The sequence below is a fragment of the Brassica napus genome, chromosome A3, assembly GCF_020379485.1.
Source record: "Brassica napus cultivar Da-Ae chromosome A3, Da-Ae, whole genome shotgun sequence".
Lineage (NCBI taxonomy): Eukaryota > Viridiplantae > Streptophyta > Magnoliopsida > Brassicales > Brassicaceae > Brassica > Brassica napus.
Genome location: NC_063436.1, coordinates 4,416,731 through 4,433,864, shown reverse-complemented (window position 1 = coordinate 4,433,864; position 17,134 = coordinate 4,416,731). Strand labels below are relative to the sequence as shown.

Genomic DNA, 17,134 nt, shown 5'->3' with positions numbered 1-17,134 from the left:
CGTACGCAAAAGAAAATCCATTTGGTACATGTTTGGACTTTGGATATGCGTGAATTAATGGAGAGGTTTGCAAATTCCAACGTAAAGAAAAAGTACAGACAAAAAAGTAAACCAAACAAACTTTTTTAAAGAAAGTAATAATAATCTGTAATATACATATTCGACTTTACCTTTGTATACTTTCTATTTGAGGTAACTCTATTTATTACTTAGTAACTTTTAAAGCCTAATGATAGTAGTTAATTGATGATACACATGATTTAAGCAGGGGATTATGTTATCTAGTTAGTTATTTAACTCATCCCCAGGAAACAAATAAGTATGTTTTCATGTTGATTTCATTTCTACAGTTCAGTCCAAAGTTTCGGCTTGAAATATACAGGCTTGCTGGAACTTTTTTGAATGAATGTCCTCATAACGAGATTCATCACGTGGACGACGTACTATGAATACCCGATTTCTAAGGAGTATAACTAAATTTCAATAACTATAAAAGGGAAAGACTATTTCAATAAAAGTAAAAATATGATTGATCAAAGCTAATAACTTGGTAGAAATTGGAATAGAAAGTTCATGAAAACTTACGTTTTTAAGGTTTTTATGTATTTCTCAAAACGGTCAACAATAGTTTTAGATTAATAAAATTGGTTAACTTCTTGTTGATTGGTTTTGAACTCGAAAAAATCAAGATCTGTAAATTGCTTTTGACCAGTTATAATACACAGTTTTTCAATAGTAATTAGGAAGACTAGTTACATAGTCTATGGATGAAAACGTCGAACTTTTGTAGTATGTAGGCTTGAGTATTATTACAAATTCACGTAATTGGAAATGTTGGTCAAAAGTCAGGTACGCATGCTATTCTTTCACACTTTTAAATTTAAGATTTCTCCTTTTTGCTAATTATTGTAGATATTTGTAACGTACTTGTCGATGTAAGTAGAGTATGCAATTAGTTCTCTCAGAAAACAGACAATATCAACTATCAAGCAACAACTAGTCCTCGTCATGCCTCAAACACGAGAACGTTACCTTGCTGAGCCACTTTGTAGTTATTTTATTGAAATAATTTCATGTTATGTAATTTTTTAAGATGAAAGAAACATAAAATGTTAATCACACGACTTTCTCGTGAAAACAGTTGAAAAGCAGCACCTGAAAGTGGAGGACAAGTCCGATTAAAATGCATATGCTGACAATAATTACTCCTATTTGTGGCTGCGCAAGGTGTTCTAAGTTCTAATCACCACATTGTCCTATTATTATTAAAGAAGAAAAAAAATAACAACTCCATTTTGAAAACAAGGTACATGAATTATCACACAATTTATTTTTCCCTTTGACACAGTCCATTATAATTATATATATAGGAATTTATGTTATTCTCAAGAGTCCACATTTACAAATTTGGCAGTGACTATAAAAATACGTATAATTAACATACAGCATCTCCAAAACAAGACCAATAAAAACAATGAATAATCTTTACAAAATATTTTGACTTGTTTGAATAACCAAATTAATTTTGCATATCAGAACTCGAGCCACACTATACACAAGACAATTTTCGTCATCCACGTTGCGACTGATGTGCTAAACCACATGGAGTTTGCCGACTAAATCAAACATGGCATCATCAAAATTCATCTACATCAACCGGGATGCAGTACTGGTTAGTAGTAACGATTGAGAGAACATACAATACCTAAAAAGTCATCTACACCACAATTAATAGGACGTATGGAAGATATTATGGCTATCTCACGGCTCCCGCCAAACCTTACATATAACTATAATCATACTTCTATTTTGTGTACAAGCTAAGAGGTCACACCATTGAGCACTACGTCTCACTAACCACGCATCAAACGAGTAGAATATGGTTTCAAATCAATTACCTAACAACAATGTACTATGTTTTTTGGATCATTTTGTTAACATCTATTAATAAATGGCATTTCTATAAAGAATATTTTTCGTGTAATGTTATTACTCAACATCAATGTACAATGTTTATATGATGATGATTTATTTGGAAAAGGAAATAATAAGATGATATCTATATATATAAAGAAATGTTCGCCTCTCTCCCGTGAAGCCACGTCATCAAATTGTGCGTTATAGGAGTGACACGTGTCCTGTTTTATATTTGAGGCCAAAATATAACAAAAAACTGAATAAATGAATGCAGTCAAGGGTAATTGAACCCAACACCTCCAGCACTGGTAATTTCTCTTAGAACCACTAGACTAAAGTCACTTTTTATAAGTATGTGGCCGCGAAACCAATTATAGATACATATGTCCATGTTATATTTTAGATTAAATATTTTCTCTTTTAAAAATGTAGAAAACAGTTTTTTTAGTCTACAAGCAAATGTTGTAGAGTAAGTATGCATTATACAAAATAATATATATTTAAAATCTATACGCAAAAACATAAAAATTGTTATAGGCCTCTTTCTGACACATGCACACTCCACTATGAATAAGAATAAAAAAAAAACAGTATTGTCATCAAACTTTATCACAAATCCACATTTGTACATCTATAATTATGAGTTGGACAATTAGTTAATTTGATACAATACCAAAGCAAGAATAATCGAAAAACAACTATACCACCGCATACTAATAACTAACACATAACAGAACCAAATTCTTGAATATTAAAACAAATTTCAACTCGAGCATTTAGTGAATATCAAATTAACTAATATTCCGCCCGTATGGCGGGCCGACCCTAGTGTAATATATTTTGTATTTGTTTAATAAACCGTATTTACATAAGATTTCGCGTTCATATTATTTTGTAGCTATATGACCAAACATATCATCATCTAACAAAGTTACTTTTGAGATTCTCCTATTTTTAACGCATTGCATTTTCTTAGTATCTCCATATTTAGTGCACTGGCCGTTTAAAGTTAGAAAACTATGTTAGTAATAGTGGTACTTTTTTCTTTGAAAATAGTGGTACATGTTTAGAAGTTTACTTTTTCTTGTTTTTTCTTTCTAAACCTGTTAAATAAATTTGTAAATGTGAATCAATACAAAAATGGTAATGTTAACTCTCTGTAGTTGCACGTTACTTCTTTACATTTATGGTTTATTTCTCAATTGTATCCATTTAAAATACTGCTTAACTGAGAAAAAAATGAATTTTGTAGATAGTAAGTTGAATAAGCCCCAACAAAAAGAAACGGAGTTAAAAGTAAATCCCTTAATAAAAAGTCCTTAAAAGTTGACTAAACCCAAAATAAATTGTAAAAAAAAGAAGAAAAAAGCTGCAAAAACCCAAAATCCCACAAATGGTAAAAAGTTCAAATTTCATCAAACCATTAATCATTGTTAAGAATATCGTTAGGAAAGAAAATAAATTCATTAGAAATCAATCTATCTCCACTTTCTCCTCCACCCATTGGCAAGCACAGATTCTGAAACAAGAAAACCCAAAAACTGAAAAATTAAATCCTCTGTTGTTTCTTTACCAGAGAACTTCTTTAACTGAGATAGATTCGTAATTCCTAACAAAGGCCATAAACCAAGTGTCACTTGTGTTTATTTATTTTTAACTTAACATTTACTACTGTCTGTAGAAAATCCCTAAGGAATCAAATCTAAAAAGGAAAAAATATCCTACAAAAGAAAGAAATTAAATAAATTAAATAAATTAAATAAAATGATGTGAAAATTCACCATTTATATTGCTGGTTTATCCCTTCTCTTTCTCTCCTCCCTTAACCATCAGTTTCCTTCTGCTCTCTCTTCCCTAAGTTTCCTCTCTCTCTAGATTTATAGAGAGAGAAAAGCCTCTATCCTTCATCTCCCTCTCTCCTTCACTTCATAAACCCCATCACCATAGCATTCTAGAGAGAGAAGGAAAATGGATGGTGTTACACCAAAGTTTGTGTTACCGGAGACATTCGACGGCGTGAGGATGGAGATCACAGGCCAGCTAGGCATGATCTGGGAGCTTGTCAAAGCACCAGTCATTGTCCCTCTTCTTCAGCTAGCGGTTTACATCTGCTTGCTCATGTCTGTCATGTTGCTATGTGAGAGGGTTTACATGGGAATCGTCATCGTACTCGTCAAGCTCTTCTGGAAAAAGCCAGACAAACGTTACAAGTTCGAGCCCATTCAAGATGATGAAGAGCTTGGAAGCTCTAACTTCCCAGTGGTCCTCGTCCAAATCCCCATGTTCAACGAACGAGAGGTTGCTTTCTTCTTCTCTCTCTGCTCATTGCTCTGTTTTTCCTCTGTTTTTTGTGAAGAATTTTTTTTTACATTCTTTACCCCAAGTTTTAAGATTTCAAGAAAAGTAGCCTCAGATTTTTAAAAAATCACTTTTCCCCACGTATTCATCATATTCCTCCGCCGTTACAAATCCCAAAACGGCGAGAGTCGAGACACGTAAATCTTTAAATGGTCTATGAATTTTTTGGGGTTTTTCTGTTTAAATCTATAGTTTAGGGCTTAATCGTAGTAAATAGCTATATTATAGGGACTAAAAGCGAAAAAGTTCCCCGTGATTTTTGCCTTTCAGGTTTACAAGCTATCAATAGGAGCGGCAAGTGGACTATCATGGCCGTCCGATCGTCTCGTGATTCAAGTCTTGGATGACTCAACAGATCCTACTGTTAAGGTAATTACTTAGTCCACTTTCAGAAAATATAGCTTTGCATTAAACAAAATCAAATTCTTAAATAAAACCAGAAGATTTACTTCCTTAAATTAAAGGTGTGATATTAGGACTAATATTTTGTAATAAAACTGAAATATTATTAAATTTAAATGGGTGATTTAATGATTTACTTAAAATGTGCAGCAAATGGTGGAGATGGAATGCCAAAGATGGGCAAGTAAAGGAATCAATATAAGGTATCAAATCAGAGAGAACAGAGTTGGTTACAAGGCTGGTGCGTTAAAAGAAGGTCTCAAACGCAGTTACGTCAAGCATTGCGAGTATGTTGTCATCTTCGACGCTGATTTTCAGCCCGAACCGGACTTTCTTCGCCGTAGCATTCCATTTCTCGTCCACAATCCCAAAATTGCACTCGTCCAGGCTCGATGGAGATTTGGTAAGACTTATTCAGTTAAACATATTCTATAATATTAAGTTTGATGATTCAGATTGATTGTTACGTATCTTTAAGTTTTGTTTCATTGATTTATACGACTGGTAGTTAGTTATAATGAATAGAATTGACGTTTGATAATGTTGTGAAGGTGTCAGGGTCAACATACTTACTGAACCGGTGTCTTTGTTTATGTATTATGAAACATTTAATGATCAAAAGATCATTAAATGAAAGCTCGTGGTTTTGGTTTTGTAGCTGCATTAGTGGTGTCGGTGGTATATGTCCTTCACTAGTTTTTAAAATGTTTTTTCGCCTTTTCTCCTTTTTCTTGCATATTTTTATTTTGTTTATCACTTTTTTGGCTTTTCTAAATGGTATTTTCGTCATTTTTGTACTTTTCTTAGACATTTTATTATTATTAATATTTTTGTAGTAGACTGATTGAAGAAGTAGGGTTAGTTATGTCTGTGTCGGCGGAGTAGCTGCCTAGTGTATGGGTTTTTTTTAGTGGGTTCATTAAAGCCAATCACAACTAGACGTCTAGAAACCGTTGCCCTTTGAATAAGTTAAGAGTTATGTACACACCGTGTTGCATGGATTATAGATTAGTTGCGCGATTCAGGGTCAACTTATATTAGCAAAAATGCTTAAAATAGACTTTCTTGTACAAAATGTTGATAACATCACGTCATCTTATCTACTCCGAAACTCCGGATCCGTCGGTGAAAGCGAATCTGTTCGACTCAGTTTATGATCCGGGTCGGGTTTTTGGACAAGTAGGAGGCCAATCTTAACTGTTCAGTCTTTAGTAATTGTCGGGACTCTGATGCCTTCCACGTGCTCTTTGCCTTTCTTTAAATGTCATGTGTGGAACCCATTCTTGTCAGTAATGCTAGTAAAGTGTTAGTGTACAGTAGGAGTAACGAGTTTACTGTGGACCTGCCTTTTTTTGCCGACACTTGTTTGTGTATTTTATAGAATAGGTTTCTGTTTTGTCTTTATCAAGCATAAGTCCAACTTAGTGAATTTAATAATGAGAAAGCTATGTGAATATGATTGATTATTAACGCTTAAAAACAAAAGAGAAGGACGTTACTTCCTGATAGCGCCACATTTAGACAATTCTCTTATTGAATAATTTAATACTAGTAAATAATAGAGTTTTTGTTTATCCAATTACTATTAATTATTTTTAAACGGGATGATTTTTAGGAGTAATGAATTGATCTTGTTATATACTTCTGCAGTAAATTCCGATGAATGCTTGTTGACGAGGATGCAAGAAATGTCGTTGGACTATCATTTCACTGTTGAGCAAGAAGTCGGTTCAGCAACACATGCTTTCTTCGGTTTCAACGGTAAGAGTAATACTAATATATACCCATATATACTAATGACTGCTGAAAATTCATTTTAATTTTATATACTGGAAAATTAAGTGTTGGAAGTAAATACTATTGTTGATTATTGATATTGTGATGGAGTTGGTATATTGTCCGACCAATTGAAGCACAGTTTGTGGACCCAAATTTTTTTTAAAAAATGATTGTATGATACTAGTGTACAATTATTACTAGAAAACTGATGAAAAATCTATTATATGGAATAAAATAATTAATAATGGATTGAGATTGACAGGAGTGGGACTTTGAAACGTGACGCAATTAGGTGTAATTATACACTTAATACTTCATAGTTAGTAATAATCTTAGTTATCCCTTGTCTGATAAGTAAGATTTGCAAGCTGGAAAAATAATAACTTAATTGCTTGCTTCTTAGATCATGTCATGTGCTTAGTTAATTAAGTTGCGTAAGGAGACACATTCATTACATTATGATGACTTGTACTGGAAGCAAACGAAAACGGATCTTAAATTTTCTGGACACTACATAGATTTGTGCTTTTCCGTTTGCCTTAATTGTTTTTTTGTCATAATAATTTATTTTATCAAAAATGTTTTATAGGGACCGCCGGAATATGGAGGATAGCGGCCATAAATGAAGCAGGCGGATGGAAAGATAGGACCACCGTGGAAGATATGGACCTCGCCGTCCGAGCAAGTCTCCGTGGCTGGAAATTTCTCTACCTCGGTGACCTTCAGGTTTTAATTTACTTAAATTCTGATTTTCCATTAATTAAATAGAATAATTTTAATCAAAGTACAAAAAGTAGTTGGTGCACAAGATACTTCTCTAAAGACACATGACATCTGATTCACAAGTTATGTTATAATCATATAGCCTATTACGAACTAAATATATTTTAAAGCAAAAAAAAGAGCTAAATATATTTTACACAGTATTTTGCTATATATAGAAAATTAATATGAATTGTTTTCAAATTTAGGTGAAAAGTGAGCTTCCAAGTACTTTTAGAGCCTTCCGTTTCCAGCAACATAGATGGTCTTGTGGACCTGCAAATCTCTTTAGAAAAATGGTCATGGAGATCGTCAGAAACAAGGTAATAAAATAATTACTCTTTTTTCTTACATCTGGTAACTCATTCTTTAATCTGACTGTTACTGATCTTGTGCAGAAAGTGAGATTCTGGAAGAAAGTGTATGTGATCTACAGCTTCTTCTTTGTGAGGAAAGTCATTGCACATTGGGTCACATTTTGTTTCTACTGCGTTGTTCTTCCTCTCACCATTCTTGTCCCTGAAGTTAAAGTTCCCATTTGGGGTTCCGTTTATATCCCTTCCATCATCACTATCCTAAACTCCGTCGGCACTCCCAGGTAAATTGAGTTTCTTGTGTCTCAAGTCACTATCTAGGGTCCTGTGATTAGGTTACTTGTATGTCAAGTTAATCTTCCTTATACTGAATCTTTTCTTTATCCAAAAGGTCCATTCATCTGCTGTTCTATTGGATCCTATTCGAGAATGTGATGTCGCTGCACCGGACAAAGGCCACACTCATTGGTCTGTTTGAGGCAGGTAGAGCTAACGAATGGGTCGTGACTGCTAAGCTTGGAAGCGGTCAAAGCGCTAAAGGGAACACAAAAGGGCTTAAAAAGTTCCCAAGAATATTCAAATTGCCTGATAGGTATGTGTACTTTATATACTTTAAAACTTCTTATTATAATCTATATGTAGACACTTGATGATGATTTTGAGTTATTTTGTGTCTCAGATTGAATACGTTGGAGCTAGGATTCGCGGCGTTCTTGTTCGTGTGTGGATGCTATGACTTTGTGCACGGGAAGAACAACTACTTCATCTACTTGTTTCTTCAGACAATGTCCTTCTTCATCAGTGGGCTTGGCTGGATTGGGACTTATGTTCCGAGTTAGTGGTTGCGTTTCAGGGGAGAGGAAAAAAAGTTATTAAATTTCAGCAAAAATAAATACAATTTTCATGGGAAATCACAAGGAAAATTGATAGGCAAAATGGTTTGAGAAGAAGATAGAGACGGTCCGTAGCAAGTAGGAAGAAAATGAAGCGACTTCTATCAAAAAGAAGGAAAAGAGGAGAGACAGGCTCGAAGGGTTCTTTTTATTTATCATTTTTCTGCTTTTTGAAAAAAAAATATTTTAGCTATGGGATTTGTTATTCAGTAATTGTGAGATTTCAATTGTTTTTCTTTTTGATTTTTTTTGTTTTTCTATAAAGTGAGATTTTGTATTATTTTTTTAAGAAGATTATGTGTGAGTTCAACAATGTTCAATTGGCGCAAGGGTAAAATCCTAAGAGTCATGAATTATCACGACCGTAGTTTGCGTTAGTCCTTAGGAATATCTTGTTTGCATCATGGCCGAAACAAAAGCTATTGTGATTTCAATCTGTGATACCTTTTATTAAGGTACATTTTCAAAGGAGCAAGTTAATGATCTTGGAAGCGCTATCTGCCTCGTATTATTCTAACAAGCTACAAAACCTCTAAGCTCTAGTGAATGATGATGATGACGACTCCTTGGTGCTTCTCCTTATATAGCTTCTAAGATTTTTTGAATTCTATTTCAAGCCGTGGGACCGTTTCATATAGCAGATGCTTTGTTCCTACATGGCTACATAACATAGGTCAATGGAGGGAGAAGCCATTGTTTAGATGACGGTTTTGTTTCCCGCCAACGTAGGTAAATGTTGTTTAGTCCTGTACAAATATGCACTTGTGAAAAACAGGTATAGGCATCAAGATCTCTAAAAACAGTTATTGGAAATAACAATTTAAAATCTATACTATTATTTGCGAAGTAAATTTTTGCAACAGAGCTCTCACGTTGAAAATTAGAGCGGTTAATATCGTTTATACCCTTAATGAATAAAATATATAAATAAATTAAAAAATAAAAACGAAATTTAATTGATTTTGATTAGATAATTGATTAATATTAAGAATAGTAAGAATTATCTAAAATTTGAAAATATAATTAAAAAATAGATAACTTCTGTATACATTGTATTGCTATCTGAAAAAATCTTTAAGTAAAAAGATAAAAACATAAATTCTATAACTAAATATTAATTAAATAAAATTATTAACTATATAATTAAAAACCGCGTTAAAAAGTTTAACATTTTGAAAAAAACACATATTGTTTTAAGAACATTGAAAACCGTGTTAACAAGTTTAACATTTTCAAAAAAACACATATTGTTTTAAGAACATTGAAAATCGTGTTAAAAAGTTTAATATTATAAAAAAAAATTATGAATCAATAATATTAATATAAAATTTTATCCAAAAAAATCAACAATAAATGGATAAACAAAAAGACAAACAAATCCTAAACCCTATAATCCTAAGCATTATTTTAAACCAAACCTAAATCCAACCTAAACCAAACGCTAAACCTTTCCTACTACCTAAACCCTAAATCCTACCTAACCCTAAACCCTACCTAAACCTAGAACTTAACACTATCGAACCCTAAACCCTACATAAACCTAACCCTAATCCCTAAACCCTTCCTACTACCTAAACACTAAACCTATCTAACCGTAAACCTACCTAACCTAAACGTAAACCCTACCTAACCCTAAACCCTATTTAACCTTAAACCCTACCTAACCCTAAACCTACCTAACCCTAAAACCCTACCTAAAACCTAGGGTTTAGGGCTAGAAAGGGTTTAGTGTTAGAAAGGTTTTTGGTTAGGTAGGGTTTAGGTAAGGAAAGGTTAGTAGGGTTTAGGGTTATGTAGGGTTTGGTTAGGTAGGGTTTAGGGTTAGTAGGGTTTAGGGTTAGGTAGGGTTTAGGGTTAGTAGGGTTTAGGGTTAGGTAGGGTTTAAGGTTAGGTAGGGTTTAGGGTTAGGGTTAGGTAGGGTTTAAGGTTAGAGTTAGGTAGGGGTTACCCTAAACCCTACTAACCCTAAACCCTACCTACCCTAAACCCTTTCTAACCCTAAACCCTACCTAACCCTAAACCCTGCCGAACCCTAAACCCTACCTAACCCTAAACCTTTTCTAACCCTAAACCCTGCCTAACCCTAAACCCTTTCTAACCCTAAACCCTTTCTAACCCTAAATCCTACTAACCATAAACCCTTTGTAACCCTAAACCCTGCCTAATTCAAAACCCTACCTAACCCTAACCCTACATAACCTTAAACCCTACTAACCTGCAAACCCTAAACCCTACCTAATTCTAAACCCTACATAACCCTAAACCCTACTAACCCTAAAACCTACCTAACCTAAACCCTACCTAACTCTAAAACCTTTCTAACCCTAAACCCTAACTAACCCTAACCCTAAACCCTACCTAACCCTACTAACCCTAAACCCGACCTAACCCTACATAACCTTAAACCCTACTAACCCTTCTTAACCTAAACCATACCTAACCTAAAACCTTTCTAACCTTAAACCCTTTCTAGTCCTAAACCCTACCTAACCCTAAACCCTACCTAACCTTAAACCCTAAACCCTTTCTAATCCTAAACCCTTTCTAACCCTAAACCCTACCTAACCCTAAACCCTACATAATCCTAAACCCTACCTAATTTTAAACCCTACCTAACCCTAAACCCTTTCTAACCCTAAACCCTTTTTAGCCCTAAATCCTACTAACCCTAAACCCTTTCTAACCCTAAACACTACCTAACCCTAAACCCTACCTAACCCTAACCCTACATAACCCTAAACCCTACCTGCTAAACCCTACCTAACCCTAAACCCTACCTGCTAAACCTTTTTTAACCCTAAACCCTACCTAACCCTAAACCCTACTAACCCTAAACCTTAATTAACCCAAAACCCTACCTAATTCTAAACCCTACCTAACCCTAAATCCTACAAACCCTAAACCCTACATACCCTAAACCCTACCTAACCCTTTCCTAACCCTAAACCTTAAAAACCCTACCTAACCATAAACCCTACCTAACCCTAAACCCTGATAACCCTAAACCCTGCTAAACCTAACCCTAAAACCCTACCTAACCTTAACCCTAAAACCTTACCTAAACCTAAAACTCTACTAATTCTAAACACTAAAAAATAATCTCAAAACTTAAAGCTAAAAAAACCTAAACTCTACAGCTATGTAATTTGTTGTTGTGATATTCAAATAACAAATTACATAGCGGGTTTTAAATCTTACATCCATTATTTTAATTGCCAAAATATTTTAAAAGTTGTATCTTATGAATAAAAAAGGTAAATTATATTTTAATAACGTTAAATTTTGTTAAAATAGAATGAAAAACTATTATCATAAATAAATAAAGAATTTTGATGAAATTTAAAAATCTTCGAATCAATAACAATTAATTAGTAATATTTCAAAAACCTATAAACTATTATAGCAGTAGAATCTCAAAAAAAAAATTAAAGTTCTCAAACATTTATTTGCCAATAACCATCCTTAAATCTTTGCTCATTCAAAAAAAATAATATTCTTTACATAAATTGGAAACAAATTTTGTTTTTTGACTAGAGACCCAAGTTTAAATTATACCACTAAAATATTTTAATATTTAATTATTTAGAATTATATATATTTATATATTCAAGAGTAGACAATGCATAGGTGATACTAAATTGATCGCAAGAATTTTTTTTGGAAAACACAATATAACTAGTATAGTATAAAAAAACTTTTCAAAAATTTATGAAAATGTTTAAGCCCGCATCGTGGGCAAAACACCTAGTTTTGAAGTAAAAAACTAGTGATTATACTATTCAGTTTCAAATATTAATATTATCGAGAGTCTTTTACACAAATTTGTACATTTTTTTACAAATAATCTAAATTTTCTCAATGATTGAAATAAGAAAAAAAGAAAGAAAAATTAAATTGTTTTAACAACCCAATAAAAAAAACATGTTTGGGCCAGGCCAGGCCCATCTAAAACCCGATGACTGCGACCACTACACCTCTTCGTCTCTTCCGGAAAATAATAAAAACCCTCAGGTCATTTCGCAATCGGGTGGTGATTGCGTCAGCACACATAGGTTGACTCAGTGAATCGAATCTTCCGGTTCAGTTTCGCAACCGAATCCCAATGGAAGATTTCTTTTCGGAAGAGGAACTATTCTGCGACCACATATGGCCTGAAGATTACTTTTTCACAAAACGTTACTCAAGACGTAGAGAAGACGCGATCAGCAAGTTACCCGATTCTCTGCTTTCTCAGATACTCTCCCATCTCCCGACAACGAAGGAAGCTGTCCGAACCAGCGTTCTCTCCAAACGGTGGAAAAGTCTCTACCTTTTGATCCCCTCCTTGGTTCTGAACGCCAACGAGTTCCCAAATCACAACTCCTTCGTTAGTTTCATCGATAAGTTTCTAGCTTTCTCTAAAGAACAAAACTCGATCTTACACAAGCTGAAGCTGAGTGTTAAGAAGAACGTGAACGATCCTCCATGCGTCACGCGGTGGTTAGACTCTGTGTCTTCGTCTAAACTTAATCATCTCGATGTTGAATGTCTTGTGAACCGTAAGCTTCTAGAAGCGATCCCCCGAAGCCTTTACGTATGCCACACGCTAGTATACCTAAGACTCCATCGTGTCTCTTTAGGTGAATTTGTTGACTCTGTGTCTTTACCTTGTCTCAAGACATTGGTGTTAGAACACAATGTATACGCCAATGATGTGACACTAGAGTCGTTTATCTCGTCTTGTCCCGTTCTTGAGGATCTGAGCATTGCTAGAATGGTACCAGACAACATAAAGTTTTTACGAGTGTGCTCGAAGTCGTTGACTAGTCTTCATATAGACTATTTGTTTGGCGAAGACGATGACTTTGACGATAAGGGGTTTGGGAGAGATGGCACAGGGGTTTTCATTGATGCTCCGAGACTCGAGTACTTGAAATTTGAAGATGATTTGTCTGATAGTAAAGTCATCACCAATTCAGGGTCGTTAACCAATGTCAACATTGTTTACGTCTTCGGTGAGAATGATGATACTGCTGATGTAATAGACTTACCAAAGCGAGATATGATCCGTAACTTCTTTACTAGCATCTCAGGTGTTACTGATATGAAGCTCTCTGCTCATATTGTGGAGGTATATAGCTCTCTTTGCATCTAGTGAACCTTCATGAAGTTTTAGCTCACTCTTGTTTCTGTTTTTTTGGTGAGCAGTTTCTACATTACAACAATGAGTTCGACCCAATGCTACTCCCTCAGTTTTGCAACCTTTCTCGTTTAAAACTGAAGGTTCCTAAGTCATGTCTGAAAATGCTGCCAACCCTTCTTGAGAGATGTCCGAATCTAAACTCACTCGTCTTGGTGCTGGTAATGACTTTCACAACTCAAAAATACATCTGTTTTCCTTTTTTTTATTCATTCATCTGTGTTTGTTTTTATAGGATTTTTATAAATCGAATGGGAAAGCACGGAAGATAAGAGCTTCATCGATACCTCGGTGTCTGCAGTCATCACTAGAGAATGTGGAGATAAAACGTTTCAACGGAGAGGCTGCTAGAATGGAAGTAGCAAGGTACTTTGTGGAGAACTCACTGGTGCTTAAAAAGCTTGTTCTGGATATTGGATGCTCCACCATGGAAAAAGGGTTTTACATCACAGAACAGGGGTTTTCCATGTTCAGGGATCTCCTTGCGTTGCCCAGGCCATCAAGCGCGTGTCAGATCATACTTAAATGATTAAGACTCGAGAGTTAGCATTCTCAAGCTGGTTTGTTAGAACTGCACTTGGATTCTTGGTTTTGTATTATCTTTTGTTGTTGAAGTTTCTATTATGATGGCTTTGTGGGATTTTTGGTCACTAGTTATGGATGATGCTTGAGAATTCTATAACTACACAGCTTTTGTTTGTCTTCTCTCAAGCCATCTCTGCACCATCAGCAAGTTTAATAACCTTTTTTTTCATATTAAAAATCAAATTAATAATGTAAAGAGAATTCTTCGGAACCAAACAATATTTAGAAACCCTAGACCCGAAAAAACAAATCTGCCGAAGCCACTAGTGAATCTGAGAGGCAAAGAGAGAGCTCCGGTGTGGTTAGACCTTTCTTCTTCAACAATCTTACTATACACTTTTCTATATAAATTCGAAAACCTAATCCATTAAAATATTGTTTGTTCTCTAAGTTTCTCCTGCTTTGATTTCTTATTTCCTCTACTTTGGAATGTATTCATGTTCATTTTACTCTAGTGCGATGTTGCACATATATATATTCTTCTGTAATGTGTATTAACCAAAGATTCAAATAACTTTTGCGTTAAGTTCTTTCAGTTTTGTACTGTGATGCAGATCTTGTGTCTGAACGTGAAGCAAAACAATGAGCAAAAGAGGAACATCGGGTTGCAGAACCGAAGAAGACAGAATAAGCTTCTTACCTGATCACTTGCTGTGTCAGATACTCTATAATGTTCATACAAAGACAGCTGTTATGACTAGTGTTTTGTCCACTAGATGGAGAACTATCTGGCTTTCGATACCTCTCTTGGATTTGCACACTGATGATTTCCCTAACTTCACTGCCTTCGTGATCTTCATCTCTAGGTATCTAGATTTATCTACGGGCTCATCATGCTTACACAAGCTCAAACTTGCTTTGCGCTTTCAAGATATCTCTAGTGAATCATGGAACCTTGCTTTTTTGAGTGGTTATCTATCACCCTATTACTTGATAACAAAGTGGATCAACAAGGCAGTTACACGTAAAGTTCAACATCTAGATATCTTATATCCTTGGATTGTGGAGATGATGCCACTAAGCATCTACACCATGCGTCACTCTTGTTTCCTTGAAACTCTCTAATGTCTCATTGGCTGATTCTGAGTATGTCTCTCTACCTCGTCTCAAGATCATGCATTTAGTAGACAATGCTTACGCTAATGATGCCTTTCTTGAGAAGCTTATCTCATCTTGTCCGGTTCTTGAAGATTTAACCGTTGTTAGAAACAAATATACAGAGGACTACCTTGAGGTTCTACGTGTGCGTTCTCAGTCGTTAAAGAGTCTCGTAGTTGATCTCGATGGTAGAAAGTGTTGGTACAGAGATTGTAGGGTTGTTGTGATTGATAACCAGTTCACAAGTTATGTAATAAGCAATTTGAGTTCATCCACCAAGGTAGACACTGATGTCAGTTTTGATTGTGGACATTGACCTAAATGTAATTGACTCCTCAAAGAGACGTGTAGTGAGACGTTTCTTCACCATGCTCTCGAACGTAAGGGACATGACTATAAGTCAAACAACTTTAGAGGTATACAAATATTTTCATATGTGTGTCAATGGATTGATTAATTGAGCATTTTGAATGAAAAGTTTTTAACGTGTTTTGCAGGGCATATGTGTCTACTTGAAACATGAACAACTGCCTCAGTTTCCTCACTTGATCAGATTACATGCGGTCTTGTATAACTCTGATTTGGGAAATTTGGCAAACATTCTTGAGAGCTGTCAAAATCTCAAATCCCTTGTCTTGGTGATGAAACTTTTACCTGTATATTATATATGGTTTTATATATTCGTATCATCATGATCATATAAAAACTGATGTTAAAATTCATCTATATTTATTGGATGATTTTATATGCAGGAGTTGATTAATCTTAAGGAGGAGGAACTACTTATTCTATCATCAGTTCCAAAATGTTTAAGATCGTCCCTTGAGTACCTTGAGATAAAAACACCGATAAGAGGAGATGTAGCTGAAATCGAACTAGTGACGTACTTCCTGGAGAATTCGGCAGTGCTCAAGAAGTTGAAGATGTACTTGCGTTGTTGGAGAATGAACGAAGAGTCAATCATCTTGATGCAACTCTTGAGATTAAGGAGATGCTCTCCTTCTTGTGAAGTTGTTGCTCAACTTGAAGAGTTAGAAGAGACTTCTGTCAAACTATGATGACATACTATAACTTTTGTAACACTTGCAGTTTCAACTTTAAGAACAAGAATTGGATTTTAACTCTGGTTTGAGAATTGGTGATGTTTGTATTTTTCAACATCCTAAGTAGTAATTGTCTAGTAGACAGTTAGACTCATAGCATTTCAATTTTTTGGATATCATTTCAATATTTTGGTTCGATTCGGTTTGGTTGGAGGTTATTTATATTCCAGTTTGTTGGTTTTGTGAAGAAAGAACCAGGACTTGATTTTACTATGATTTGGAAAATTGTATATTCAGTTGAGATTTGGTTAAAAATAATATTGGTAAGCAAGCTTTTTATGTCATGTCTGGAATGCTGCCAACTCTTCTTGAGAGCTGTCCAAATCTAAATTCAATCGTCTTGGTGCTAGTAGTGACTTTAACAACTCAATATTTCAAAGGATCTATTTTCTTAATATTCATTCATTTTGGTAGTTGTGTTTATATAGGATTTTTATACTAATGATGAGAAAGCAGCGTAAATAAGAGCTTCATGATCAGTACCTCGGTGTTTGCTGTCATCACTAGAGTATGTAGGAGATAAAACGTTTCAACAGAGGGCCTGCTAGAATGGAAGTAGCAAGGTACTTTGTAGAGAACTCACTGGTTCTTAAAAAACTTGTTCTGGATATTAGATGCTCCACAGCAGAAAAAGGGTTGTACATAACCGAAGAAGGGTCTTACATGTTGAGGGATCTTCTTGCATTGCCCAGGCCTTCAACCATGTGTCAAATTAATCCTACTTAAATGATCAGACACAAGAGT

The 17,134-nt window shown here is 34.8% G+C and overlaps 2 protein-coding genes and 1 pseudogene across 2 annotated transcripts; all 3 read left to right on the top strand.

Moving 5' to 3' along the window:
• The first annotated feature begins 3,713 nt into the window (after positions 1 to 3,713).
• Positions 3,714 to 8,745, top strand: LOC106419760 (glucomannan 4-beta-mannosyltransferase 2). The gene is made up of 9 exons (XM_013860587.3): positions 3,714 to 4,215; positions 4,546 to 4,644; positions 4,828 to 5,080; positions 6,328 to 6,438; positions 7,046 to 7,182; positions 7,428 to 7,541; positions 7,617 to 7,816; positions 7,924 to 8,124; positions 8,212 to 8,745. The coding sequence occupies exons 1-9, from the start codon at positions 3,886 to 3,888 to the stop codon at positions 8,369 to 8,371; spliced, it is 1,605 nt and encodes a 534-aa protein (XP_013716041.1). The 5' UTR covers positions 3,714 to 3,885; the 3' UTR covers positions 8,372 to 8,745.
• A 3,434-nt stretch (positions 8,746 to 12,179) lies between these two features.
• LOC106419679 (FBD-associated F-box protein At5g22730-like) lies at positions 12,180 to 14,306 on the top strand. The gene is made up of 3 exons (XM_013860487.3): positions 12,180 to 13,535; positions 13,613 to 13,765; positions 13,840 to 14,306. Exons 1-3 carry the CDS (start codon positions 12,528 to 12,530, stop codon positions 14,131 to 14,133), a joined length of 1,455 nt encoding a protein of 484 aa, XP_013715941.1. The 5' UTR covers positions 12,180 to 12,527; the 3' UTR covers positions 14,134 to 14,306.
• A 193-nt stretch (positions 14,307 to 14,499) lies between these two features.
• LOC106419620 lies at positions 14,500 to 16,462 on the top strand (annotated as a pseudogene).
• Positions 16,463 to 17,134: the final 672 nt, after the last annotated feature.